Here is a 27,915-nt window from a genome sequence, read left to right on the forward strand (position 1 = left end):
GTATTGTATTTGTCGATAAATGGTATTTAACTTGGAATGAACATTAAAAAAAGACAAGAATAACAATATAAAAAGGAAAGAAAAGGACATGAGTGCCCTAAGTGAGTTTGAGAAGATGCCATGCATCCATTAGTAGGAATCTCAAGAGAAGTCATTTTTGTCTCATTGCCTCTTCTTTGACGTTTAAGCACTCGTTTTCTAGCTACCTTCCTTCCATCAACACACACATCATGTCTACTCTTTTCTCCATCCACTCCCATCTTCCCTCTAATTACCATTTTTCTTTCTCTTCTTCTCTGTTCTCTCATCCATTCTCCAAATCCTCTTTATGTAAGTGTAATATCCAATTCATTATATATATATATATATATATATATATATATATATATATATATATATATATATATATATATATATATATATATATATATATATATATATATATATATATGCCATAAGAAATTTTCTTTGTTAACTTTTTATGTTGTGTATTAGGTTTTTTTTTAATTTTATAATGACATTATTCTATATATAGGTTATGTGTCATTTATGGCTAAAGACAAACAACACAAAAGATGCAGAGCTATGTCCAAATCAAGATCTCAGGGTATATATGCAGTTAAGATTCTTAAAACACTGGAAAAAATTTTAATATTATTTACTTAATTTAGTTTAATGTTTCTTTTTACGTTATAGAATATGAAGAAGTATTTCAAACTAATGTAGAAACATTAAAGTTGAGTGAGATTAATGTGGAGGATATCATAGTCATGGATGATGATGAGGAGCAAGATATTAGGGTACTTTTAACTTTTAAGATTAATCAATATTTATTTAGAGTTTCTCTTTGTTTTGTACCTTTTCATTTGGTTACTACAATTCATTAATTAATATTAATTTTTTATTATTATTAAGAAGGTTGGTTTAGTGAACAAAATAAAAACAATATTAAGTTCATTGGAAGATGGAGAGATAACTATATCTGCGTATGATACTGCTTGGGTTGCTCTTGTTGAAGATGTTGATGCTATTGGCACCCCTCAATTTCCTTCTAGTTTAGAGTGGATTGCAAAAAATCAACTTCAAGATGGTTCATGGGGTGATAGTCAACTGTTTTTGGCTCATGATCGAATCATTAACACGTTGGCTTGTGTTATCGCGTTAAGATCGTGGAATATGCACCCAGAAAAGTGCGACAAAGGTAATATACTAATTTTGTCACTTTTTAACTTACTGTCGCAAATACACAATCCTTTTTATTGATAAATGGGATTGTGTCTGCGCGACCGACTAAATAGTGTAATTTTATAATTGTTAATTGATTTTTGGTTATTAATGTCATGTTTAGGAATAATATTTTTTAAAGAGAATCTCGGCAAGCTTGAGAATGATAATGAGGAGCATATGACAATTGGGTTTGAAGTTGCTTTCCCTTCACTTCTTGAAAGAGCAAGAGGATTAAACATTGATGTGCCAAATGATTCTCCAATATTGAAAAACATATTTGCAAAAAGAGATGAAAAACTCAAAAGGTACCTTAGTTGTGGTCATATTTATTCTCATAAGTGATTTCAAAGAAACCCTTATCTTATAATCTTGAAAATTAAATTTAAATATATATTTGTTGTAAACAAAGTGAGGATATATCAGTCCAGTCAAAATATATTTTTATTAATTTTTTTTTAAAAGCAAATATAATATAATATGTTGTATTGGTCGAAGTCTTTTGCACAATCCCTTGTTTATCACATAATGTGTCGAAGTCTTTTTCACTATCATCAATTCTTGGGATCTTGATCTTTCGACCATATATTTAAGGGAAAATACCTCAATCACTTCGCTTTTCTTTTTGATTAGGTTAGTCCATAATTTTCAACTAAAATCATCTATGAATGTGACAAAGTATCTGTTACCTCCAATCGAATCCACCTAGATAGGACCGTACATTTTATAATATATGATTTCAAGAATTACCTTCGACTTGCTTCCTGCATCCTTGCTGAAGTTGTTCTTGTGTTGCTTTGCTTGCACACATTCCTCACACACTTCATTTGGAATGTCGATTTCTGGTAACCCTGAAACCATATTTCTCCTCTTCAGATATCTAATGTCTTTGAAGTTGAGATGGCGAAGTCTATAGTGCCATATATATTCATCCCTACTAACTGGAGTTGCAAGGCACTTATGCTCCATCACATTAAGTTCAATCTTGAAGGTTCTATTCTGAGACATAGAAGCCTTCAAGATTAACCTTCCACTTGAGTCAAGAACATTCATCATCTTATCTTCAATCAACACTTTGTAATTCTCTTCGACCAACTGCCCTATGTTGAGCAAATTACTTTTCATACCTGGTATATATAATACATAAAAAATTAATGACCTTTTGCAATCTTTCTTTAAAATCAAAACATCATCAATACCTTCAACTGCTAGAATGTCATCATTTGCAAATTTCACCATCTTCTTCATCGAGAATTTTAAGTTGATAAATCAATCTTTCCTACCAGTCATGTGTGATGAGCATCCTGAATCCAAGTATCATTGTTCCTTAAATTTTTCTTTATCTCTTGTTGTGACCATCAGCAACATCTCTTCTTCTTCATGCTTTGCAAGCTTTGAATTATTTTCTTGATTCTTTTGTTTTTTAAGACAATAACTAGAGTAGTGGTCATACTTATGATAATTGAAATAGTGAATGTGAGTTTTGTCAAGTTTTCGTCCACCACCTCTTCCTCTACCTGCAACACTACCTATATTGTTGTTTTGGTATGAGGATCTTCTTTGATTCGACGGATTTCCTTCTTGATGGTTTCCTCTACCAGTCGAATTGTTGTAGCCTCCTCTACCTTTGTTATCAAACCATTTTCCTTTGCCTTTCTTTTCTTTTGATGATTGCTCATGCAGAGCCACATCACTCTTCGACTTGCCCGCAGCTCTTTCAGCCATTATTTGCTCATGAGATTCAAGCATCCCTTGAAGCTTTTCCTTTGTCAATGTTGACAAATCTTTCGATTCTTCTATGGCTACTACCACGTGATTGAATGTTGGAGTCAATGACCTCAAAATCTTTACAACAACTGATCTTGATGTTAACATTTCTCCACATACCTTGATTTGATTCATCAGTTTCGAAACTCTAATGAAGAAATCAGTTATGCTTTCACTTTCTTCCATCTAAAGCAATTCATACGTTCTTTGTGAGTTTGTAACTTCACCTCTTTCACCTTCTCAGCACCTCCAAACAATTTTTCCATAATTTCTCACGCTTCTTTCGTTGTTTCAACATCACTAAGCTTTTCAAAGTTATCTAGATCAGCACATTAATGAATTGTAAATAGAGCTTTATAATCTTTCTTCTTCAATTCCTTAGGTGCAGCATTTTGTTCATCCGTCACGTTTTATGCGGGTGTTGTTACTCCTTCTTTCAAAAGATCCCAAAGATATTGATAGCAAAAAAACAATCTTCATTTGATTACACCAATTTTCATAATTCCGACTCTTTAGAATTGAGTTACTCGCCGAAAAAAGTCCAAATGTTATAATTACATTTGGACATTCGCGCTATACTTTCCAAGAATCACACAACCAGTGCTCTAGATACCAAATGTTAGAATTACTTCTAAAACTTGGAGAGTTCCGAATCAATCTTGATGAACAAAAATAAATTCTTCCAATTGATTCCGCCTCTTGTTCTTCACTCTTCACTCGAGTGAATCAACCACGTATTGGTTACAAATTGATTCCGCTACACAATAATTATGAGAGAATAGAAGAAAAGATGAATTGGGGGAAAATGATATTAGTACTTGAGAGAAAAGGAAAAGAAGAAGAATAATATTTATGCATAGTTTCTCTTTGCCTTCCTGAGGGAACACATATATTATCCTTCCGGTAGAATTACGATTAAATTGGTAACCACTAGTGCATTGTAAAAGAGATATTCTTTTCAATTTTGATTGTTCAACTTTATTTTATGGTCTTAGGTTGCATAATTTGGTTAGTATGTTTTTAACCATATAATATAGTTCTATTCAGGTTCATTTGACTTTCATCCTATATTTTTAGGTTTAGTATATTCTCACTCTATTACAAGTTAGTACCTTTTACAAAAATAAATAAATTGTGCAATAGTTAACATGTGTTTGTGTGTCACTATTGCATTGTGTGTGGGCCTAATTGATGTGGTGTGGTGTTGGAATAGAATACCAAGAGAGATAATGCATAAAGTGCCAACGACATTGCTATTTAGCTTGGAAGGCATGTCAGGCTTGGATTGGAAACAACTTCTAAAATTGCAATCACAAGATGGATCATTCTTGTTTTCTCCATCTTCCACAGCTTTTGCATTAATGCAAACTAAAGATAGAAATTGCCTCAAATACTTGAATAATATTGTCAAAAAGTTCAATGGAGGAGGTAACTTATTTTCCCAACTCTTTGCTTCTTTTTTTTTTGCATTTCAATATCATGCATATCCTTTTTCTTAATTAATATTTTTACACATGAATTTGACAACAATAATATATATAGTTGACACGATTTAAATATATGATTAATTATATTTAATAGATAATAAATAAACAATTGCATCAAGGAGAAGAACTAAGATCAAGAAGAACTAAAAAAAACAATTCAAGATTTGTAAAAAAAAACTAGAACACTAAATGACATCAAAAGATGAAGATGTTTAGCTTCATAAATATTTGAATAATTGAAAATCATGTATATTTAAACACAATTTAGATTAATAATGCTCTTAGCTTGACATTCATTAACAAGCTATATTATTAGGCTTCAAGTTACTTCAAGGCAAGAAAACTAACATAACCGCTCCAACTTAAATATAACAAACTGACTAACTAAGTCCTAACTAAATTTGGTTCTAATTGTCTTACTTGCAAAATAAGTAATTTTACTTTTAGCCAAGTAATGTGGTTAAACCTTAACAAATCCTCCTTAAACTAATTATTTACATCAAAAAAATAAGTTTATCAATTCAATATTAAACATCCTTTCAAAAATTTCTTTAGATATGGAATAGAGAGACTGCTATTTCTGAACCAGGGGCCTTTCACTGAGGACCGAAACTATGCAACGGTAGAACACTAAAAATATCGGAGATTTTATGATAAACAACCAACCTTGATTTCTCTACATCTAATCAGAATCCGAAATAGAGAAAATCAATTTGTGTTCCCCTTCCAAACAAAGTCAGTCGTCATGTTCCATTCCTTCTTACATGACTTCTAGGTCAACCGAACTTGAACGGGGAGAAGAAAGGTTAGCCAAACTAACAAAGTAAAGTATGTCGAAGTCTTGTTGTATAAAAATAATACAAGGGATTGCCTCTTGATCTTGAAGGAAAGAAAGACCATTGTCGTTCGCACGCATAATTCCTCTCTCTCTCTAGAGGCCAACTCCCATTTTCAAAGATACTTTTGACTTCCCAAACAAAAAAAAAATTATTGAGAATATCTAAACAAACCTTTGTTTAAGAAGAACATTCAAGAGCATAATTTTGAATTATTGATTGATCGTGAGAGATGGTTTTCCTAGATTCCTTTCACCAAGTCATCACATCTATCAGCTCTCATCCTTTAGTGTGGTGTCAAAGGGCTAGTTTCTTTCGTGTATTGGCTAAAAACTTGTTTTATTCTCATTAGAGAAAGAATCTCCCGCAACATAGTTTTACACATAGGGTCAACTGCGACATGCTGATTTTTCCATTCATTCTTTTATGGATCAGTCATGATCATATAAACCATATCGATAGTATGGAAGAATCCATTAGTCCATTTCTTCCTATACAAACTAATTCTATTAGATCTAGAAATGATACATTGGAAGACTCAAAAGATCCGTTCAATATCAATAGGTTGATTGTTCCATTTCTATCTGGTTCAAAAGAAGAAAAAGATCTCTGAGAGATCCAAGTTTATTCAATTAACGAATTATAAAATTTCTTTGGATTTTTATATTTATGTTCCTTAAGTAGATTATCATGAGACAAACATAATTTTAGGATATTGGTGTAAATTCAGGCCAACTAGCATCTTTTCAATTTTCCACGTGAATAAACATAAAAAAAGGAAGTTTTCCAATCATTCAATCAAATCAATTTTCGAACTGAAATCCACTGAGTGGAATATGGAGGTACTTGTTCTATAGTCGGCTAAGTTGAGACAAACATAGTCGTTTGGCCCTCTTATTGATTATGAATACAATGAAAGATCTTAGAGTATCCTTTAACGCTTTTTTCCTTCTCATAAGAGTTATTCCACAAATACTTATCATGGAGAAAAATATATATAAAAACCTCACAATCTAATTCACCATGGAGAAAAATACTTTTAACATCCAGCTGAAACATATTCAGATCCTTCTTGGCAATTGAGGATATAATGCTTCATATTGTGTTCCATCTTGCTAGTGGTGCAAATAAATCATTGTAGTCCACTCCATATTGTAGAGAGTATCCATTGGGACTGAAGATTTCCAAGTTTTGAAGAGCTCTTGCTTCAATAGATCCATGTGTATAATATTAATTAAGATAGTTAGGCCTTCTTGTCTTCCTCTTTCCAAGTTCTATAATTTCTCCATTGTTGCCTTCTAAGTCAAATTCGCTACTGCTTATTTCTAGTTTATCTTTAACTTCATAGTGTTCTTCCTTTACAAGTCAATATTTCATATTCAGTTCAACCTTATTCTGATTTCTATTATAGTTACTTATGATGTAGATAACATTTTCCTCCTTGTTAGTTTCATAGAAAACTTTACCTTGTTCTATCTGATTCTTCTCATAACTCCATTTATTGGGTTTATCAATTAACACATTTCTGCTTATCACTATTTTCTTCTTAATTGGGTCTTACAACTTGAATGTCTTTCTCTCTCCAATTATCTCCAAAAGAATTCATTTTGTGCTCTTGTCATCATGTTTTCTTCTCGAGTTGTCAGAAACATGAGAAATGAAGCAAAAATTTCAAAGATGGGTATGGAAGACATTCTAGTTGACACTTTCAAGCCTTTTTCTTCATAAAAACACCTTACAAGAGTCATTCTTGAAGATTATGGTGATTCCTTTCTTCAGGCCAGGTAAAAATACATCAGTTAATACTTGCACAATTTCTCATACCTAAAGATTTACATTCCTTTTCACCATCACATACATTTTTAAGTCATTGCCAAATTTGATTAATTCTGTAAATTTCTCATCAAAATCAAAGAGGCATTTCTTTTTTCCTATTATGTGGTTGTTGCATCCCGAATCCGAAACCATTTATCTTTTTTAACATGTGTGATATTAACTTCTTGAGCCATGATAAGTAATTATTATTCCTCATCAAATTCAACATAGTTTGCATTATCCTCTTACATCGAATATTCAGATTGAAAATGTCCAAATTTTTTACACTTGTAGCATTCCATATTTTCTTTATTGAATTCTTATATTCCTCTTACATGACATCTGTTGCGATCATAGTCTATTCCTGCATTGGAAACTTCCAAGACTTGATCTTCATCTTTGTGGTCACGCACATGTTACTCGTGAATAAACATACTGCCTTGTAGTGTTATACGTGAGACTCCAAACACAAGAGCAGGAGGGGTGAATTGTGTGGGTTTAAAAAACCATTTCCATAACAAAATGTATTACAAAAAATATAATTTAAAAAGCTTTTCTAAAACAAACAGAGCAAAAGGAAATGGAAATAATAATATGGAAATGAAAAGGATATAAATAACTTGAAAGTAAAGAGTTGTGGGATGAGAGAATAAAACCAAGTATTTATAGAGGTTTGGTGTAATGAAGTGACTTATACCTCTTCCTAAGAACTCCTTCTTGAGAGTTTCCATTTTAATGATGATGATGATGATGAAAGCTTTTAATGCACTTTTCCCTAGAACCTCCTTCACAAGGATTGGGGTTTTTCAGTGGCTTACTTCCCAACCAACAACGGTTTTTTAACTACAAAGACCTCCACAACCAACTAAAGCTTTTTAACACCAAACTAAGCTTAAAATCAGTCTAAGATTTTTAACTAAGGAGACCTCCCCAACCAAACTGATATTTTACTTGGTTTACCAAAATAACCAAACAATAAATTTTAAATTGTTTTAACTCACAACCAAAATAATTTTTTCTCAAAGAGAAATTACAAATATTCCTTTACATTATACCAAACTACCTCACAGATATAAAGATTTCACTTTCAAAAGCATTAAGGCCAATGTGAGAAAATATATATATATATATATATATATATATATATATATATATATATATATATATATATATAGAGAGAGAGAGAGAGAGAGAGAGAGAGAGAGGTATCCTAAAGTAGATTTATGGTGCGTTAGAAAGTGAAATTATCGACTATTCTTAAGATACTGCTCCAATCAATTTTAGACTTTACAAAGTGAAATTATCGACTATTATTTTGGGCTTATTGACTGTCCTTTTGTAAAATATCCTTTTGATTGATGAGACTGCTCCCCAATCAATTAGTTAGGATTTTAGAACATTTTTAGGTGATTTAAAAAATTATGAGATGCTTTATAAAGGTTTTAAAGTGTGTGTGTAAATTTTTTTAGTAAATTCGAGATTTAATGTTATACCTTTATATATACTAATCACTCAACACAGACTCGGCGAGCTTTCACATTTCCTCTCTTTCACAACTCTAAAGCTTCTGGTTTCTTTCCACGTTATCTTTGACTTTGGCAATTAACTAGAACCTTGAATCTTCTTCTGATAAGACTTGAGATAAATCTTCACGATAACCTCCATCATCAGACAAATTGCTTCATCAGAGATCTTTGATGACTTCACTAAACGCCATTTGACATAAGGTGTTGTGTTCAACGTATATACATATGACTTAATCTCCAATCACCACAAAATTGATCACCATAACTTGGTCAATATAACTTGATCACCATAATTTAAGCACCTTTCTTTGATCACTGCATTAGATGATCTTTAGACACTTCAGTTGCATTCGATCACTGCATCAAATGAACATATCAAGCTCAATCATTGGATCAACATATTAAGCACCATCATTTGATTAACATATAAAGCATTATCACTCGATCAACATATCAAGCATCATCAAGTCAATATATCAAGTACCATCAATTAATCAACATGTCAAGCACCATCACTTGATCAACATATTAGATGATATCATTTAATCCAACGAGCCTTAAATAACAAGACTGGTGAAGACTTCTCTTAAGAGCATTGTCAACATCAAAATTAAACATATCGCTGCAAACATCATACCTGCAAGCACATAGATCCACATGTAGTTCGTTCACTATTATAGTGATTACATCATTGGACTCCTCAATTGAGGATACAAAATAGTTGAATCTCATTATTAATGAATTGAGAATATTTTCAACAATGGTGGTTTTAGTAAGTTTTTAACCATGAGCATTTAGCTTGTTGGAAATGGTTAAGGTTCTTGCAAAGTAATCATCAACAAATTCTCTGATCTTCATGTTGAGAATTTTGAATTTTTGCAGAGGGCATGTAGTTGTGCTTTCTTCACCTTGGTGGAGTCTTAAAATAGAAAATTCTTGGACTTCAAATTGTTAATTTGCTTGTTGATGCAGTCTTGCATTATTAAGGAGTTGCATCTATAAGTGCAACCATCACTCCCTCCTTTAAGAATCCAATACTCCTTCGACCGAAGAAGGTTTACCATTGAATGGACCAATGATCATAGAAGTCTTCAAATCCCGGAATTACATATGGTCCATAGTTGTTTGAATCCCCCATGGTTGAATTAAAACCAAACTTGAAAGAACTAAATCGCAGTTTATGGTTATTCCCAAATTTGAACCCAAGTATGGGCCTCAGATCAGATGTCAATTGTTGGTGTAAAAAAGCTTTTAGCTTGACATTCATTAACAAGTCTTATGAATAGGCTTCAAGTTACGTAAAGGCAAAACAACTAACAACATATTTATATTAATTACATCTAAGTTGTTGTCATAATTTGTGTAAAAAAATATCAATTATGTGTTTCAATAGAATACCGTATATAATATATTATTCTATTTGTCTATATATTTCAGCTCCAAATGTGTATCCTGTGGATTTATTTGAACATGTTTGGGTTGTTGATCGTCTTGAACGCCTTGGAATATCTCGATATTTTCATCATGAGATCAAAGATTTAATGAATTATGTTTTCAGGTAATTTAATTAATACTAATTACCCTTTAATTAATATTTGGGTTTTATATTAAATAAATTTAATTTATAAATAAGTAAATAAAATTTTAGATATTGGACTGAAAAGGGAATTTGTTGGGCAAAAAATTCAAATATTCAAGATCTTGATGATACATCAATGGCTTTCCGGTTACTTAGATTACATGGCCATCCAGTTTCAGCAAGTAAGTATTTTTGAGTTTAACACATAATATAATATATGTTTAAATTTACTTTTTCATGGAACTATAAATGTTAATGGAAGAGTTTGGGAAATGTATTATTAGAGATGGTAATTGGTCCATTTCTAATAAGTATTCACAAAAATATTTAGAGTTAAATATGTCAAGGGTCTCTATAAATATGCAACTATGCATTTTTAGTTTCTATAAAAAAAAAAAAATTAAAGAATGGTCCTTTTAAAGTTTTTATGCATGCAATTTTAGTCCATGTTATTTTCTAAAATTTTGAAAAGTATTTAATTACCCTTTAATTTTAAATTTTTAAACAATCTTTTTTATACATGCTTAGAATACTGCAAAATATTTATTTATCAAATTTTAGAATTTTTAAAATAAGAAGAATTAAATATGAATTTTTAAATTTTCAAAAGATAATAATAAAAGTAACAAAAATCTCGACTTACAAATCAAATTTTGAGTTTTTTTTTTAGGGAACTTTTCAAAACGTCCTAAACATCTCTGCAAAATAATCATTAAAAAATACACATTGGTTTAATAGTAAGGAGTAAAATTACGTGTATAATAATTTTGTAGGGACCAAAACATGTCATTTGTTTTTATAGGGACCAAAAACATAATTTAGTATTTTATAGGGACCAAAAATATATTAAACCCAAATATTTATAACAAATAAGATAGAAACCCACAAAAATATGCAAAAGCATGATCTATATGTGCAAATTCATGTAAAATAAGTGGGTATGAGTATCTTAGTACCCACTATATGTGTGTGTTGAAGTACCTCTTAAAACCTTAAGCGATGAAGAGAAAGATAACATGTTTCGAGATTGTTAGAAATTAAAAAATCGAAAAATTAGCAAAAAAAAGTCTGAGATGATTTGCGGATATCAGATTTGATCTGTTCGATTTCCAAATTTATTCATTAATGTTAGAATATATATATATATATATATATATATATATATATATATATATATATATATATATATATATATATATATATATATAAATTTAAAGATACAATAAATTAATATAAAAAATAGGGTTAAATAAGTTTTTGGTCCCTATAAAAATTGCAGTTTCATTTTTAGTCCCTCTCTGCCTTTAGGCAACGGTTTTAGCTGGTTTTGGCAACGGTTTTCTTGTAAAAACCGTTGCCTAAAGGCAGGGAGGGACTAAAAATGAAAATTGGAATATTTATAGGGACCAAAAAACTTATTTAACCCTAAAAAATATTATAAATATTTATAATATTTTAAGAGATAGTATAAGATATTTATAATATTTTAAGATATATTATAACATATTAATAATATCTTTCATATAACAATTAATGAGATATACTTTGCGATTTGTTATGGATTTATTGAGTATTAGAAATCATAAATATTACCTCTTATTTTAGTGTAAATGTGACAATCTTGAGAACTTTAGAGTTAAAGAGAGAAATAAGGGTTTAGTATTGTTTTATGAAAACTTTGGAGTCATTTAAGGGGATTGGAAAATACTTCTAAACACATTGGATTTGTGTGGTTACTTTCGTGTGAGTTGGAAAGATTGAGAAACACTTGGGTAGAAAATAGGGTTTGTTCTTGGGAACTTGGAAGACTATTTTCTTGTAACTCGTTTGTAATATTTTGTAACAACTTTTGAAGTATGGTGAATTGGAGAGGTGATCTCTCCTCCAGACGTGGATATTTGATCAAATTGGATAAACAAACTTTTTGTGTTTCTCGCATTATTTTATCTTCTTCTGTCAAGTTAATTCATGTCTTACTGCATTGAAAGTTATTATTGTTGAAGGCCATTTATATTGGTTGTCATTATTCTTTGTCACACACATCAAATTCCTTGGTGTGATTGAACTCTGAATAATTTTTCTAAAGTGGTTTTAATTATTCTATCAATTTCACAATAAGTGGCACCCACCATGGGGCAAAGTGATATTGTTTACAAGTGAGCATCATGGCAAAATAGGAGATCGTAAAAATTTTCAGAGACAATGGTTTGGATTGTGGAAAGTGAAATGCAAGCAATTTTAACTCAAGATAAGTGTATTGAAGCTTTGAAGGTTGACGCATCGATGCATGCACGCCTTAGTAAAGAAGATAAGAATGAGATGGTAGATAAGGCTGAAAGTGCCATTATCTTGGGCCTCGGGAATAAAGTTCTAAGGGAAGTCTCCAGAGAGCAGATTGCTGCTTCAATATGGAAAAAAATTTGAATCATTGTATATGACCATGTCTTTGACTCACATGTTGTCTAAACAACAACTTTATTCATTTTGAATGGTGGAAAACAAATCTATAGTGCAATAGTTGACAGAATTTCACAAAGATTATTGACGATCTTGAAAATATTGAGGTGAAGATTAATAATGAGGACAAGACTCTACTCTTGTTGAGCTCATTAAGTAGATCCTTTTAGCACTTTAAGTATGCCCTCATATATGGTAAGGAAAGTACTATTACTTTGGATGAAGTCCAGACGACTGTGAGATTCAAAGAATTTTTAAAGGTAAAATATTTGATGATTATTGATAGTGGTGAAGGCTTGCATGTCTCAAGAGGAGGAATTGAGCGTAGAGTGTAATACCCCATACTGCTTTTAGGATTATCGACTGACCCCACAAACTAACACGGGTCTTTTCAGCATGATTTTTTCTCACTCACACGCTTTCTAAGAAACTTCCCAGACGGTCACTCATCCAAATACTACTCCAATTCAAGCATGTTTAACTGGAGATTTCTTATCTATTAGGCTATCAAAAAGAATATGCATCTTGTTGGTATAGGTAGTATCAATAAATTCTTATAAGTCTTCCTTCAACTATGCATTCTCATACCTGCACAACTTTAGGATTCCTCTCATTCCGATGTGAATTTAAGGACCATTCATCGCCCTCTTCAATCTCGGGAGTGTCTCATTGTCATGTCTCGTGCACCAAAAACCGCTCTCTACCCTCATTGGCCTCGGGTGTTACATGCCCACCAGCTTCCGCTTGGTTTATCCCTGAACCACATCATATTGGAGGAGGTCTGCTCTAGTACCATTTGTAATACCTCATATTGCTTTTAGGATTACCGAATGATCCCACATACCAACACGGGTCTTTTCAGCATGCTTTGTCCTCACTCACACGCTTTATGAGAAACTTCCCTGAAGGTCTCTCATCCAAATACTACTCCAAGTTAAGAACGCTTATTTTTGGAGTTCTTACTTGTTAGTCTATCGAAAAGAAGATTCATCTTATTGGTATAAGTAGTACCAATCAATCTTTATAAGTCTTCCTTCAACTATGCAGTCTCATACCTGCACAGCCTTAGAATCTCTCTCATTCTGATGTGAATTTAACAACCACTCCTCGCCCTTTTTAACCTCAAGAGTGTCTCAATGTCATGCCTCATGTACCTATAACAACTCTCTGCCCTCGTTGGCCTTGGGTCCAAATCAAAGAGGTTTGACAAGTCAAAAGTAAAATATTTTAATTGTTAGAAAATTAGTCACTTCAAGAAGGGTTGTCTTGAGATAAAGGAAAATCATGATTATGTTCAAGTTGTGGTTGTCTTAGATGAGGATGGTTATGAGAGTGATAGTTCACTAGTAGTATCGAGTTTGGAAACTCAAGATAGTTGGGTCATAGGCTCAAGTTGCTTTTATGACATGTGTCCAAGAATAGAATATTTTGAGACTTTGAAGTAGGAGCAAGATGAAGTAGTTTACCTTAGTGACAATAAAGCTTGCAAGGTTTATGGTATTGGTACGGTGAAAATAAAATTGTTCGATGATCGTGAGTTTCTTAATCAAAATGTTAGGTATGTTCTAGAACTCAAGCAAAATTTATTTTCCGTAAGCATGTTTGATGGTCTGGGCTATTGCACTAGAGTTAAATGTGGGTTGTTGAAGATTTTGCATGATGAAGTGATCATAGTTAAAGAGTCTAAAATATGTGCTTTATATATTTTAGAAGGTTCAAATGTTGTTGTTCATTTATCACAGACTAATGAAGACTTTCATAACAAGAACAAGTTATGGGATTTGAGGTCAAGGCATAATGATTTCATAAAAGTTGTTTCAGAACAGTTTAATGAATTTTGCAGAAGACGGGAGATAAAGATGCATGAGACTGCTAAGTTGTCATTGAGTTTTTGGGATAAGGCTGGTGTCAAATAAGCTTACTTGGTTGGTAGAGAGTATTTCAGAGGAAGAATAATAAAAACTAAGGGATGAAGCTTTTAGAAACAATGGTGGAGAAAACTCAGTTTGAGGTGGAGTTTCCTACTATGGATACAAGTAGTAGTAAGGGAACTGTTACAAAGTCATATGATTATCATTTGACTTATGATAAGATAAGGAGGGAGATTGAAACATCCCAGAGGGACAAGTATGCTAGTCTTAGGTGTTATGCTTTGAATGTGGCTAAAGGGTTGTAAAATACAGAAACTTGATGTTTGAATAACCATTCTTGTGGACTTTTTTCAGATTACCTAGGTAGAAAAGGGTAATTGGAAACAAGTGGATGCAAGTGGCGAGATCAAGGTTTAAGGGTGACTTAAAATTGATCGAGGATGTTGAATAGCGTTTTAACATGGTAGATAGCAGCAAGGTGGTTGATGGTTAAATTTGCATCACCACAATTTCAAGTCAAGGTGGAGATTGTTGAAGTGTGTCTTACAACATTAAGTGATGAAGAGAAAAAAAATATTTTGAGATTGTCAAAAATCAGGAATTTCAAAAGCAGCAAGAATGTTTAGTTCTGACAATTCGCGGATATCGAATTTTGTATGTTTGGTTTGCAGATCCGTTCATTATTGTTAGAAGGATATTTTCTTGTAACTCATTTGTAATATTTTGTAACAACTTTTGAAATACAGTGAAGTCATTGTTAAGTCATTATATATTTAATATAAATATTCGTTTATTTTATAAATTAACAATAATTTTTTAAATTTTTTTAAGGTTTTTCAAATGATATTTTATATTTGATATATTTATTTTATTAAAAATGCAAGTAAAGAGTATAAGTAAATGTACTCATATATCCGTAAAGCACGAAGAGTTTAAAGATAGTGCACTGACAGTGTAAATTAACTTTACACATACATCCAATCAAAATTCTTAATTTTGCCATGTCATATCAATTTTTTAATTAAAACTATGTTTTAATTAGATACATGGTTGTGATTGGTTGACAGTGTAAAAGTATTTTACACTGTCAGTGCATATCCTTTTTTCTAAGCACGAATATGATAACGTTAATATTCAAGCGGGTATCAGTTCAAGTATGAAGATTTTTTCTAATAGCAAATATGGGAATGGTACTAGGACCCTACTATAGTATATAATTTGAAAAAACTTTTCTTGCCCGAATTCAAAATGACATAGACTTTAATATTTATAGGTACCATTCCCAAATTCAAAAAATATCTTAATAAGGTAATCATTTATAAATATCTTATAAAATTATTAATATATTATAGGGTAATCATTTATAAATATCTTATAAAATTAATAATATATTACCTAAATACTTGTATTTTTGTTTGTTATTTATATTTTTTTTAAAATAAAAATTCAATCAATTATACAATATAATATCATTTTAAATCGTTAACAATATTAAAATATTTTATTGTTGAATTAAACATTAATATTAAAATATCTAATAATTAAATAATAATATATTTATTAAAATTAATAAAAATACATCTTATATAAAAATATAATTAAAAATATATAAATATATATATATATATATATATATATATATATATATATATATATATATATATATATATATATATATATATATATTATGCAGATATATGAGTTACATTAAATATTTTAAGATAATCAATATACACTTAAGTATCAATTATAGTTAACTGTTTCTTTACGAAATATCAATGAATTCTGATTTCATAATTTTTGATAGATGTATTTAAGCACTTCGAGAGAAATGGTGAATTTTTCTGTTGTGCTGGTCAATCCACACAATCCGTGACAGTAATGTATAATCTGTATAGAGCCACTCAAGTTCTTTTTCCTGGAGAGGAAATTCTTCAACACGCCAAACACTTCTCTACCAAATTTTTGAAGGAAAAGAAAGAAACAAATGAACTCATAGATAAATGGATCATAATGAAGAATCTTCCTGCAGAGGTAAGTCATTATGTCATTGCCACATAAAATAAAATTTTATATATATATATATATATATATATATATATATATATATATATATATATATATATATATATATATATATATATATATATTCTCATAAGCAACTTATAAGCAATTTTAACAAACTCTCATTCTAAAATTACATTTCTTTTCCGACAAACATTATTATTAGTGGTTTTTTAATCCACAAATAGTTCCAGAAGAATATTACTGTTCGTGTTTTTGTTTTCTATAATTAAAAAAATCATTTAGTCGATATTAATATTAAAAAATTGTTTATAAACCTTAAATGAGAAAAGAGAAGGAAAAAACATATTTCAGGATTCACATGTTTTTAGGCTTGTTTGTATAATCGTTTATTAATAGGTCATATTTTGGGTCCGTTAAGGTTTTTCTAGTTATAAATATGATTTTTCTCTCATTTGTTATAAACACGTATAAGATATTAATATCATAGTATACGTGTTTAGAGATTGATAAAGTTCCTTAAAAATATATTCTAAGGATCTGACAGGGGTTATCAAAGAGATTGATAAACACTTTAAATACCTTAAGTTTTTGTGATTTTTATATGGAGAGTTGGAGAGATTGAGAATCACTTGGATAGAAAATAGAGCTTGTTCTTAAAATTTTCAAAGGCTACTTTCTTGCAACTCATATTGTAATCTCTTGTAAGGATGCCCTTTCGGTAAGGAATGAACTATCACTTTGGATGAAGTTTAAACAGACGTAATATCAAAGGAGTTATCAAAGTTGAAAGATTTAAAGATTGACGATACTGGTGAATGCTTAAGTGTGTCAAGAGGAAAGAGCAAGAGTATAGGAAACAAGAAAGGGAATAGATCCAGGTCAAAATCCAAGTCAAAGATATTTTATAAGACAAAGTTTAAATGTTTCACTTGTCACAAAAATGGTCACTTCAAGAAGGATTTCATTCTGAAGGGAATAGAAAACAAGGGTGATTTCATTCTGATTGCAAATTCCTTAGACAAAGATGGTTATGAGAGTGTTGGTGAAGTTGTGGTAACAAGTTTGGAAATAGTGAAGATTTGGGTTGTGGATTTATGTTGCTTTTCTCACATATATTCAAGGAAAAATTCATTTGAAACTTTGAAGCTGAAAGAAAGGTGAAGTCATCCGACTGGAAAATAATAAGGATTTCAAAATTCATAGTATTGTTATAGTCATACTGAAAATGTTCGATGGTAGTGAGTTCCTTCAATGTAATGTGTGGTATGTTTCCGAACTTAAGCGAAATTTGTTATCCATAAGCATGTTTGATGATCTAGGCTATTACATTAGAATTGAAGTATGGTGTTACAAATTTTGTGTGGTGCATTAATAATGGCTAAAGGGTCCAAAAAAATTGGTTTGTACATTTTGGATCGTTCCATTATTATTAGTCATGCATCAGTAGCTAGTCAAGACCTTTTTGATAAATCTAAGTTGTGGTATTTGAGACTAGGGTATGTCAATGAAAGAGATTTAATTGAACTTGCTAAACAAGGTTTGATATGGAGTGAGAAATTAAATAAACTAGAATTTTGTGATAATTGTATTCAAGGCAAACAACACATGGTGAAGTTTGGGAGTGGTGAGCATAATTCTACTATACCTTTTAAATAAGTTCACTATAGGGTCCAGAAATGGGGAAACTCTTGGGGGTGGATTATATTTCCTTTTTATTATTGATGATTTCTCTAGAAGAGTACGGGTCTACATTGTGAAAAGTAAAAGTGACACTTTTAAAAATTTTATTGAATGGTATACTCTTATAACTAATCAATGGGAAACAAAATTGAATGTATGAGCTGGCAATGACCTGGAAATTATTTCAGAGAAGTTTAATGAGTTTTGTAGGAAAAATGGTATTAAGAAGAATAGAAATGTTGTTGGCATATCTAAAAAAAATGGCTTAGCAAAACACGTGAATAGAAACATTTTGAAGAGAGTAAGACGTATGTTGCTGGGAGCTAGGTTAACAAAGAGTTTCTGGGGTGAAGCTGTCTATCCACAAGAATAAACTTCAAGACACATGTAGAAGTTTGGAGTGGAAAACCGGTAGACTACTCAAATTTCAAGATTTTCAGAGTTGGGGAGTATCTCATGTCAAACAAGACAAAAATGATTTCAAGGATGTGAAGTGTGTCTTTATTGCTTAACCTAAAAGGGTGAAGGGTTGAAAACTATGGAGGATAGATCCTGGAGGATCAAAATTTATCATAAGTATTGATGTTACTTTTGATTAAACTCGTATGGGGATGAAGTGCTAAGACCTAGTGATTAAAGAATAAAAAACTATGATGCAAAAAACTTAGTTTGAGATGGAGGTTCCTACTAGTGAGACTAGAGACAGTGAAGTAGATAAGACTCCTATTTCCAGTACTATTGATGGGAAACATACAATGTGTCCTAATTATGAGTTGGTTCGTGATAGAGTTAGGAAGAAGATTGTATCCCATAAAAGGTATGGTTATCCTGATCTCATTTGTTATGTTTTAAATATGGATGAAGGGAAGCTTTTGAGACTACCTAATAAGAAAAGGGTGGTTAGATGCAAGTGGATTCTCAATAAAAAGTAAGGTATTCCAAGGATTTAAGATCCAAGATTTAAGGCAAGATTTGTAGCAATGGGTTTTACTCAAGTGGAATGGATTGATTACAATGAAATGTATTCATATGTTATGAAACATTTTTCTATAAGGTTAATTAAGTTAGAATAAATGGACGTCAAAATAGTTTCCTTACATGGAGACCTTGAAGAGACAATCTACATGGTTTTGTAGAATATAAGGGTGTAGTGTGTTTGTTGAAGAAATCTTTAGATGGTTTGAAACCAAGCCCAAGGCAGTGGTATCGTCGGGTTGATGAATTTCTTCTTAAACATGGTTTTGTAAGAAATAACTATGACAGTTGTGTATACATTTTGAAGAGGAATTAGAAATTCATTATCTACCTTTTTCTATATGTTGATGATATTTTGATGGAAAGCCCTAGCAAAATAAGATTGGTAAGCTCAAGGAGATCTTGAATGGTGAATTTGAGATGAAATATCCTGGTGAAGCTAAAAGAATCATGGTATGGATATCATGAGAAGCTGAAATAAGAGTGAACTGTTATTATCTCAATTTAATTACTTGAAGGAAGTGGTGAAGCGGTTTAGAATGTAAGATGCGAAAACTGTTTACACTCCTTTAAGTCATCACATGAAGGTTTCGATTACACAATGTCCTCAAACGGAGGAAGAGAATAAGATAATGGAGATTACTCTGTATGCAATTGGAGTTGGAAGCATTATGTATGGTATAGTTTAATGGACCGGACTTAGCATATGAAATCAGTATAGTAAGTCAGTTTATGGAAAATCCCGATCAGGTTCATTGGGAAGCTTTAAAGCAGGTGTTCAGATGTTTGAATGTTTCATTAAAAGGTGGTTTAAAGTATACAGGGTCAACTGAAGAGGAAGATGCTTTAGAGTTTTTTGTAGATTCAGTGTATGCAGGTAATCTAGACACTTGAAAAACCCTATTAGGTTTTGTGTTTATGATGCTTGGGACAACTAATAGCTGAAAGGAAAATAAAATAAATCAGTGGTTGTGTTATATAATACTCAAGTAAAATATAATTCCCTTATAGAAGGGGTCAAGGAATCCATATGACTAAAAGGCATCATTTGGGGGTTATGGATTACTCCATAATGTATGAAGATAAATTGTAATAGTTAAAGTGTCATTCACCTAACCAATCATCATGTTTATCATGAGAGGACAAAAGACATTGACATTCATTTACAGTTTATAAGGGACGTGATAGACTCAAAAGAGATTCAAGTTCACAAAGTGACCTCAAAAAAGAATACAACTAATATGCTCACTAAATCATTGTCAAGATTAAGGTTTAAGCGTTGCTTGGACTTGGTCAAATTTGTTGAAGATTGATTCAAGCTTTGAAGAAAGTAGCAAGGTGGTTGGTGGTAAAATTGACATCACTGTCGGCTTAAAGTCAAGGTGGAAAATTGTTGTAATATGTCTTAAAATCTCAAATGTGAAAAGAGAATGAAAAAACATATTTCGATACTGGCAGTTTTTCTGGCTTGATCGCAGATCAATTTGTTAATGGGTCAAATCTTAGGCTCATTAAGGTTTTGGTAGTTATAAATAGGATTTTTCTCTAATTTATTATAAACACGGGTTTCAGAATTTGTATAAAGTAGAAATCCTAGTGATAAGCAAAGGTTAAAATTCTTTATAATTATTTGAGAGTCTTTTTCAATTTCCATGCTAGTTTTTACGTTATCATGAGGACCAGAACCAACACCGATTAGGTCAGCATAAAGAGGGGATTTTGATCAGCCACATTCTTCAAATTCTTCCATTTTAGCTCATTTAGTTTTATTAGAGGAGACCACTTTCGGACTTACCATCATAATTATCTCTAATCACAATACCCTACATGATAATGCCATGGAAATTTTTGTCAAATTTTTTCTTTTTGGAAGCTTTCTTCTTCATCATCTTCTTGTCTTTTTTATTAAGATGATTTTCTTGCCTTTACCACACATATGGGTACCTTGCCTGGTTCCAACCAATGTGTCATAGGGAAGCACATCACCAGAGGGAGATGAAGGGTTGGAGACAGAATTGAGGTGTGGAAGAGATAAAACAAAACATTTAGGCCTACACACTTTTCATCCACATACCCACTAATTGCTACAAGTCAATGATGCTCAAATTTAATATTTGATATAAGGTTCTCAAATTGGATAGCGTCAAGAGCTTTTGAGAAAATATCTACTACTTGTTTGTCTCTTCTGACATGCTCAAGAGTAATTTTTTTTCTTTAACTAGTTATTTAATGAAATGATGATGAATGTTCACATGTTTGGTTGTGCTATGTTGGACAAGATTTTCGGAAATATTGATGACACTGCAGTTGTCATAATATAATGTTATGGAATCTTGTGTTACATTATACTTTTTTACCATTTGTTTCATACATAAAAATTGAGACTAACTACTTCCAACAGCAATGTACTCAACTTCTTAAGTTGAAAGAGAAAAACAATTATGCTTTTTACTGAACCAAGAAATCATATTGTTCCCTAGAAATAAGCAAAAGCATTTTCTATCCTCTGTATTTCCAGCCCAGCCAGCATCACAATATCCAACTAGAGTAAGATGAGCAATCTTAGCATTGGCTTGACAACGAGCTATTCCACCAGTAGAGATATTAATATTTGGACGACTCGCTCGCCATTAGGTATAAGAAGCTACCAATCATACTCCTATAGAGATTTTGATCAACATTCAGTCCTTGATCGTCTTTAGATAGCTTGACATGAGTAGTAGAAGCGACTTCGTAACAGAATCATGAGGAATTGTTAAACAAAAATCATTATCGATAACAAGGTTAAAACATTTCTTGGACCTTATCAAGTTGTTAATTGGATATTCAAGCTTTTGAGAGAGAAGCAAATGGTTAGTGGATAAAGTAGCATCACCTTTATTTTTTAGTCAATATGGAGAATTATGGATGTATGCCTCTAAATCTCAAGTTTTTATAAAGATATCACATTTAATCACAACTTCTTTCGTGAGGCGCACAGGGAGGTGCGAGAGACATACAATGGCATTGGTGTAAGTGATTTTTTCCACCGTCGTGTAGATCTAGTGTGTAAGGCACATGGATGGACCGCAAGGCAAGTAGTCTGGACGCACCACACATGTTTCAGGTGTATGAGGAAGTTTTTTCGATTTTTAGACCAATATAAATGTATTATTCTATCACTTTTGTCTATATAATATATTTTCTAGAGAGAGGAACTTTGAGAGAACGAGAGGGATTTTTAGATTTTTTTTTAGGGAATTGAGAGATCTTTGGAGGTATCGAAAGTGATTGAAAAACACTTATAACACCTTGAATTTTTGTGATTTATATGGGTGACAAAAAATTGGAATTTATGGCCATTCTAGAACCTTATTTATGTTATAGGACCACATTGAAGTACTGGGTGGGTGAAACTCAAGAATGTATACTAAGTACTTCTGAATGTGTTTGTTTTTGTTTAGTAGGTGGCTTATGCATTGGACATTCCATGGTATGCAAACTTAGGTCGTGTGGAGGCAAGATTCTATATTGATCAATATGGTGCTGAGAGTGACGTATGGATTGGCAAAACTCTTTATAGGTAGCTACTTATCATTTTCTTTCTCTTACTAACATCATTTTTCTTTCTTTTTTTGTCTTGATTAAATTAATTTTGCAAACTTTTCTCTAAAAAGTTGTTATTTTTAAAGGATGTCTTATCTGAACAACAACAATTATCTCGAGTTTGCTAAATTAGACTACAACAATTGTCAAGCGCAACATTTGACCGAGTGGAGTATGATTCAAAAGTAAGAGTCTTAAAACTTGGATCGTGTCTGATTCACTATCTGTGTTTTTATTGACCTAACATCTGTTGTTGAAACGATCACTTATTTTTTCAGATGGTACTTAGAATCTAGATTGAGCGAATTTGGATTGAGCAAAAGGGATCTTCTATTGGCCTATTTTTTGGCTGCAGGAAGCATATTTGAGCCTGAAAGATCCCATGAGAGACTTGCATGGGCAAAATCTGCAGCTTTGCTTGAGACAATCACATCTTATATTAAGGATGGAGATTTGAGGAAAGATTTTGTGAAAAACTTCAATGACTACATCAACCGGCGAGACTATCCTATTGACGGGTAAGTTGGCTTATAACAATTTTGCTAATATGGTAGGTAGTATTATGTCTGACATTAGTAGTATGGATTGAGCTCTAAATCTCCTTATAAGTACTTATTTACTTATACAAATTAAAGGTTGGGTTGTTAACCATCTCGACCTCCATAACACTAACACTTTTAATAGAATATATGTGTCGGATATCTGATAGGACACCGACATTGTGTGATTATGCTAGCGGGTCTGATATGATCAATAGAACTATATGAAAATCTTTAAAGTTGAAAGATTGTGTCTCAAAATAATTTTTTTAGAACCCTTCATCATCGGTGCTTTCATTTTCTTCCTCAATGCCTCTTAAACCCACAAACTCTATCCCAAAATACTTTGATAATGGAATTCAACAACTAACTACTGACTTGATGAGTTCATCCTCACCCTCAAACACAACCTTGAAACAACCATGAAAGCCAACAATCAAAACATGGTTCAGCAACTGAGTCGGGTAGATAAAAACATTAATGAGTGTGTGGATGCCAAATTTACAGCACTTAGTCATGAGTCACTCATGACTCACCAATTTTTTACCTTAGCAGCATCTTCTTCATGGAACAGAGTTTCAACAGAAATATCTTCTTCGGTATTGGACTTTTATATCACTAAAAATAGTCTAATTATACTCTACTCACTCAGCTTTCATAATTGTCACAACAACCCTTTTTCACCAACACTCCCATCAACAAGCCCACTTATTTACCTATTCTGTGAAGAATTATAACACCCACATCCCTCATTTAGATCCATGAAAAGTTGATTTACGGATTTTTTTTTACGAGTCTAACATATTAGAGTGGTTATTTTAACCTAGACTATTTTTGTGTGCGCTTAATATAGTATGAATTCCTTTTACATGAAAGGGGTGCTCTTTGTTGGTGCAGTAAAGCGGCAAGCAATAAAGTTTTGGAAATATTTATCCGAGAAATTATCGTCTCCACAGGGACAAGTGCATTGACTGTCATTCAACAGTTTCCAAAGTTATGAGTCTGGGTTAACATGTTTAAAGCATAAAAACGGAAAGGTAAATATTAACACAAAAAGAATTCATTCCTCGGAGAGAAGCAACTTATCAGGCATTGCATATAATCTACTTCTCACAAACTTAAACTTATCGACCAGTTATACTCAACCTACCATACTCGTCAGTATCATCCACCATCGCTCAAACCCTAAGTCATTTCTAACTCAAAGTAGAGAGAACTACTATATCATCTCGGCGACAATCTCCCAGCCAACCTCAACAACATAGTAGACATCCATATCATTTGTATCGAAGATCTCTCAAGCGACACAACTAACACGAAAGAATTAAGCTTCAACACTCATAAAGATTGTTAGCTCTAAATCTATCTCTAGAATCCATAAACTAACAGATAATCATCCTAGATAAAGATTCGAGCAGTATATGTCTATAATAACCCAAACCGCGAGCACTGAGCAAAAACCTAAGACAACAATCAACACGGATTTGTAAAGCATATTTTATATAACGCCATGGGCAACAAACATACATGAGTTCGAAGTAAATGCATATATAAAATCCCACTAAGAGAAATACATATGGAGTAAGAGAAAAAACCACAAATCTTTCGGGTTGTCAACACCGATCAATGAGCAATCCACCTCCGAATCACCAAATGCAAGACCCTAAGTTGTTTTCTAAGCTAATCTAACAAAGGAATAAGGTTGAAGAATTTGGGAGAATAAAAATCACCCCCAAACAACATAACCCTAACAAATGAATTGAAAATGAAATATATACAAAATTCTGTCTAGACACGTTCGCCCGGTGAGCCAATTGCTCGCCTGGCGAACAACTTTATTCTGGACACACACCCTGCGCCACATCCATAAGCTGGCAAAAATATCTGCATTCGTCCAACGAAGGGAAGCTTCGCCCGGTGAATCCTTATTCACTCGCCTGGTGACACTAGGGCGAACCAAGTCAGTAGCCAAAGGAGAAAATTATCTCCACATTCGCCCGGCAAACGAGAGCTTCGTCTGGTGACTCACACCAGAAGCAAAAGGTTCACCCGGTGAATCACACTATTCTGCACTTATTATTTCTTTCAATGGCTTCTTTCTTTTCCTTATTTCTTTATTGATCCAAAATGCATCTTTAAAGCTTTTATTACTCAATGCTCCATACATGCTCAAATACCTACAAAATGAATGAAAAACTTTTAGTCGGTACATAAATGAATCAAAACACGAGTATAAACAAACTAAACGTATTTACACACTAAACGGAGGATTATTCAACGGAATTTACACAAAAACACGATAAGTGCCACAAAACTATATATACAAAAACACGACAAAATGACACTTATCAAACTCTCCCCGACTTATACTTGTTTGTCCCTAAACGAAAATCAACTAGCTCAAGGAAACAAACGCAAAAATCCAAAAATCACTAATCAACAAGTTTTGAAAAATGGAAACAAATGCATGGCTCAAATGAAAAACGGTACACACAAAGAACATACTTACCACTAAGTACGACGACAACATAAACATGACACAAATGTCAAATACAAAGAATATGTCAAACATTATAAAACAACACTAGTTCAAAAAAGAATCACACCTAGCACACAATCATCAGTAGATGAAAAACACAAAAGTGGGGTATTTTCACTCATCCAACAATCTTCCAAACAAAAGACTAAATTATGCAGTCATCCAAAAATCATGTTGAAAACACAAAGGCAAAAATCACAAGGGCTTTTCAAGGTTGTAGCGTGGTCGGGTGAACAAACAAGGGATAATTCCTAAGGCTAATCGAAACAAAAACTTGCCTAAACCTTAGGGAGTGATCGATTCACCAAAGATTCAAACACCAAATTCCAATCAAACTTCTTCCGAATCCCAAATTTCACACCAAAACACATACTTATTCATACAATTTCATCTATCATTTTATTTTAATTATATTTTTGAAACAAATGCATGTATATCAATACCCATGTTTATGCACGGATATTTTAATAGTTTTAAATATGTATGAATGCAGGAGTTTGAGGAGGAACAAAACAAAAAATGAACTTGTTGAGGTCCTAGTTGCAACCATAGATCAAATAGCTAGGGATATATGTTTGTCTTATGGTCATGAAATTGGATATGAAATGCATCAATGTGTGAGTTATTCAATCCTCAATCCTTTCAATCAATATAATGAATGTGGAAAATCATTGATATGATTCTTTTTGACATTTTCTAATATCATATCTATTGATGTGGTTTGGTTTGGTTGAAATTTTTTAAGTATTTTGACTTTTTTTTCTTTCATGATATTGTAGTGGGGAAAGTGGCTTTCAAATTGGCAAAGTGAAGGAGACAGAAGGGAGGGAGAAGGAGAGCTTTTGGTACAAATAATTAACCTAAGTTCTAACCATGGCATTTCTGAGGAACAAATATGCAATCCACAATACAAGCATCTTCTTCAACTCACCAACTCTATATGCCATCAACTTAGTTGCTATCAAAAGGACAAGGTTAGTGACAACACTAACTTTTTGAGTTTTTTCAAAATAATAACTGAAATCTTGTGAATAGTATACATAACTCATATCACTTATATATAGGATAAGGTGCATAGCCTTTAGGCACTACATTATTGAGATTCCAAATAGTTTTTTTTTTTTATCATATCTTTATTATTTAAGTAATGGCATATTTGGTAAAATTAAGTTAGGGTATATTATTTGTTGATTGGTTTAATCTGCTTGATTTTTTATTTGCATTTTGTTGAATGGAATTTACTAGGATCTTGAGAGCAACAGCAGCAATATGCATGAAAACATCACCACTTCAAAAGTAGAGTCCAAAATGCAAGAACTTGTACAAATGGTGTTTCAAAAATATCCAAATGACATTGATTTCAATATCAAGAATACATTTCTCACAGTTGCAAAGAGTTTTTACTACGTAGCTTTATGTGATTCAAGGACCATTAACTTTCATATTTCGAAAGTTCTCTTTGATAAAGTCGTTTAATCAAATTTAATGACTTATAGGTATTAAATTTCACTCCCATTCATGTACATGTATATTTTCCTTTCATATATATTTTTCTAATAAACTTTTCTAGAATTTTTTGTTTTTAATTTACCTGAAATTCATTTCATATATGTTTTTAATTGAATATATATATATATATATATATATATATATATATATATATATATATATATATATATATATATATATATATATATATATATATATATATATATATATATATATATAGTCAATTAGAGACTATATATATAGTCAATTAGAGACTATATATATGAATGATACTCTTTTAATTTAGACACTTTGGGAAAAAATATATTTATTAGAGCACATCGGAATAAGATGAAGACGGAAGAAGAGAGAGAGAAAGTTATAACTAATTTTTACTCAATTGAAAAAACGATTACAAGAATGATTTTACATGATACCAATTACAAAGCAAAAAAGGAATATATACTAAATTGATATTGAGTCAAACTAATTAAAGCCCAACACACATGGTCCAACAAT

The 27,915-nt window shown here is 31.8% G+C and overlaps 1 protein-coding gene across 2 annotated transcripts; it reads left to right on the top strand.

Moving 5' to 3' along the window:
• Positions 1-214: 214 nt before the first annotated feature.
• Positions 215-27,418, top strand: LOC131608821 (ent-copalyl diphosphate synthase, chloroplastic-like). 2 transcript variants are annotated; one of them, XM_058880386.1, is made up of 15 exons: positions 215-330; positions 536-607; positions 697-800; positions 916-1,201; positions 1,349-1,532; positions 4,205-4,419; positions 10,093-10,213; positions 10,304-10,416; positions 16,370-16,596; positions 22,692-22,807; positions 22,917-23,015; positions 23,109-23,348; positions 26,402-26,525; positions 26,688-26,882; positions 27,154-27,418. In XM_058880386.1, exons 1-15 carry the CDS (start codon positions 231-233, stop codon positions 27,382-27,384), a joined length of 2,427 nt encoding a protein of 808 aa, XP_058736369.1. In that variant the 5' UTR covers positions 215-230; the 3' UTR covers positions 27,385-27,418. The 2 variants fall into 2 exon arrangements, with proteins under 2 accessions (XP_058736369.1, XP_058736370.1); XM_058880387.1 differs by having other exon boundaries at positions 919-1,201.
• Positions 27,419-27,915: the final 497 nt, after the last annotated feature.

The sequence above is a fragment of the Vicia villosa genome, linkage group LG6, assembly GCF_029867415.1.
Source record: "Vicia villosa cultivar HV-30 ecotype Madison, WI linkage group LG6, Vvil1.0, whole genome shotgun sequence".
Classification (NCBI taxonomy): Eukaryota; Viridiplantae; Streptophyta; class Magnoliopsida; order Fabales; family Fabaceae; genus Vicia; species Vicia villosa.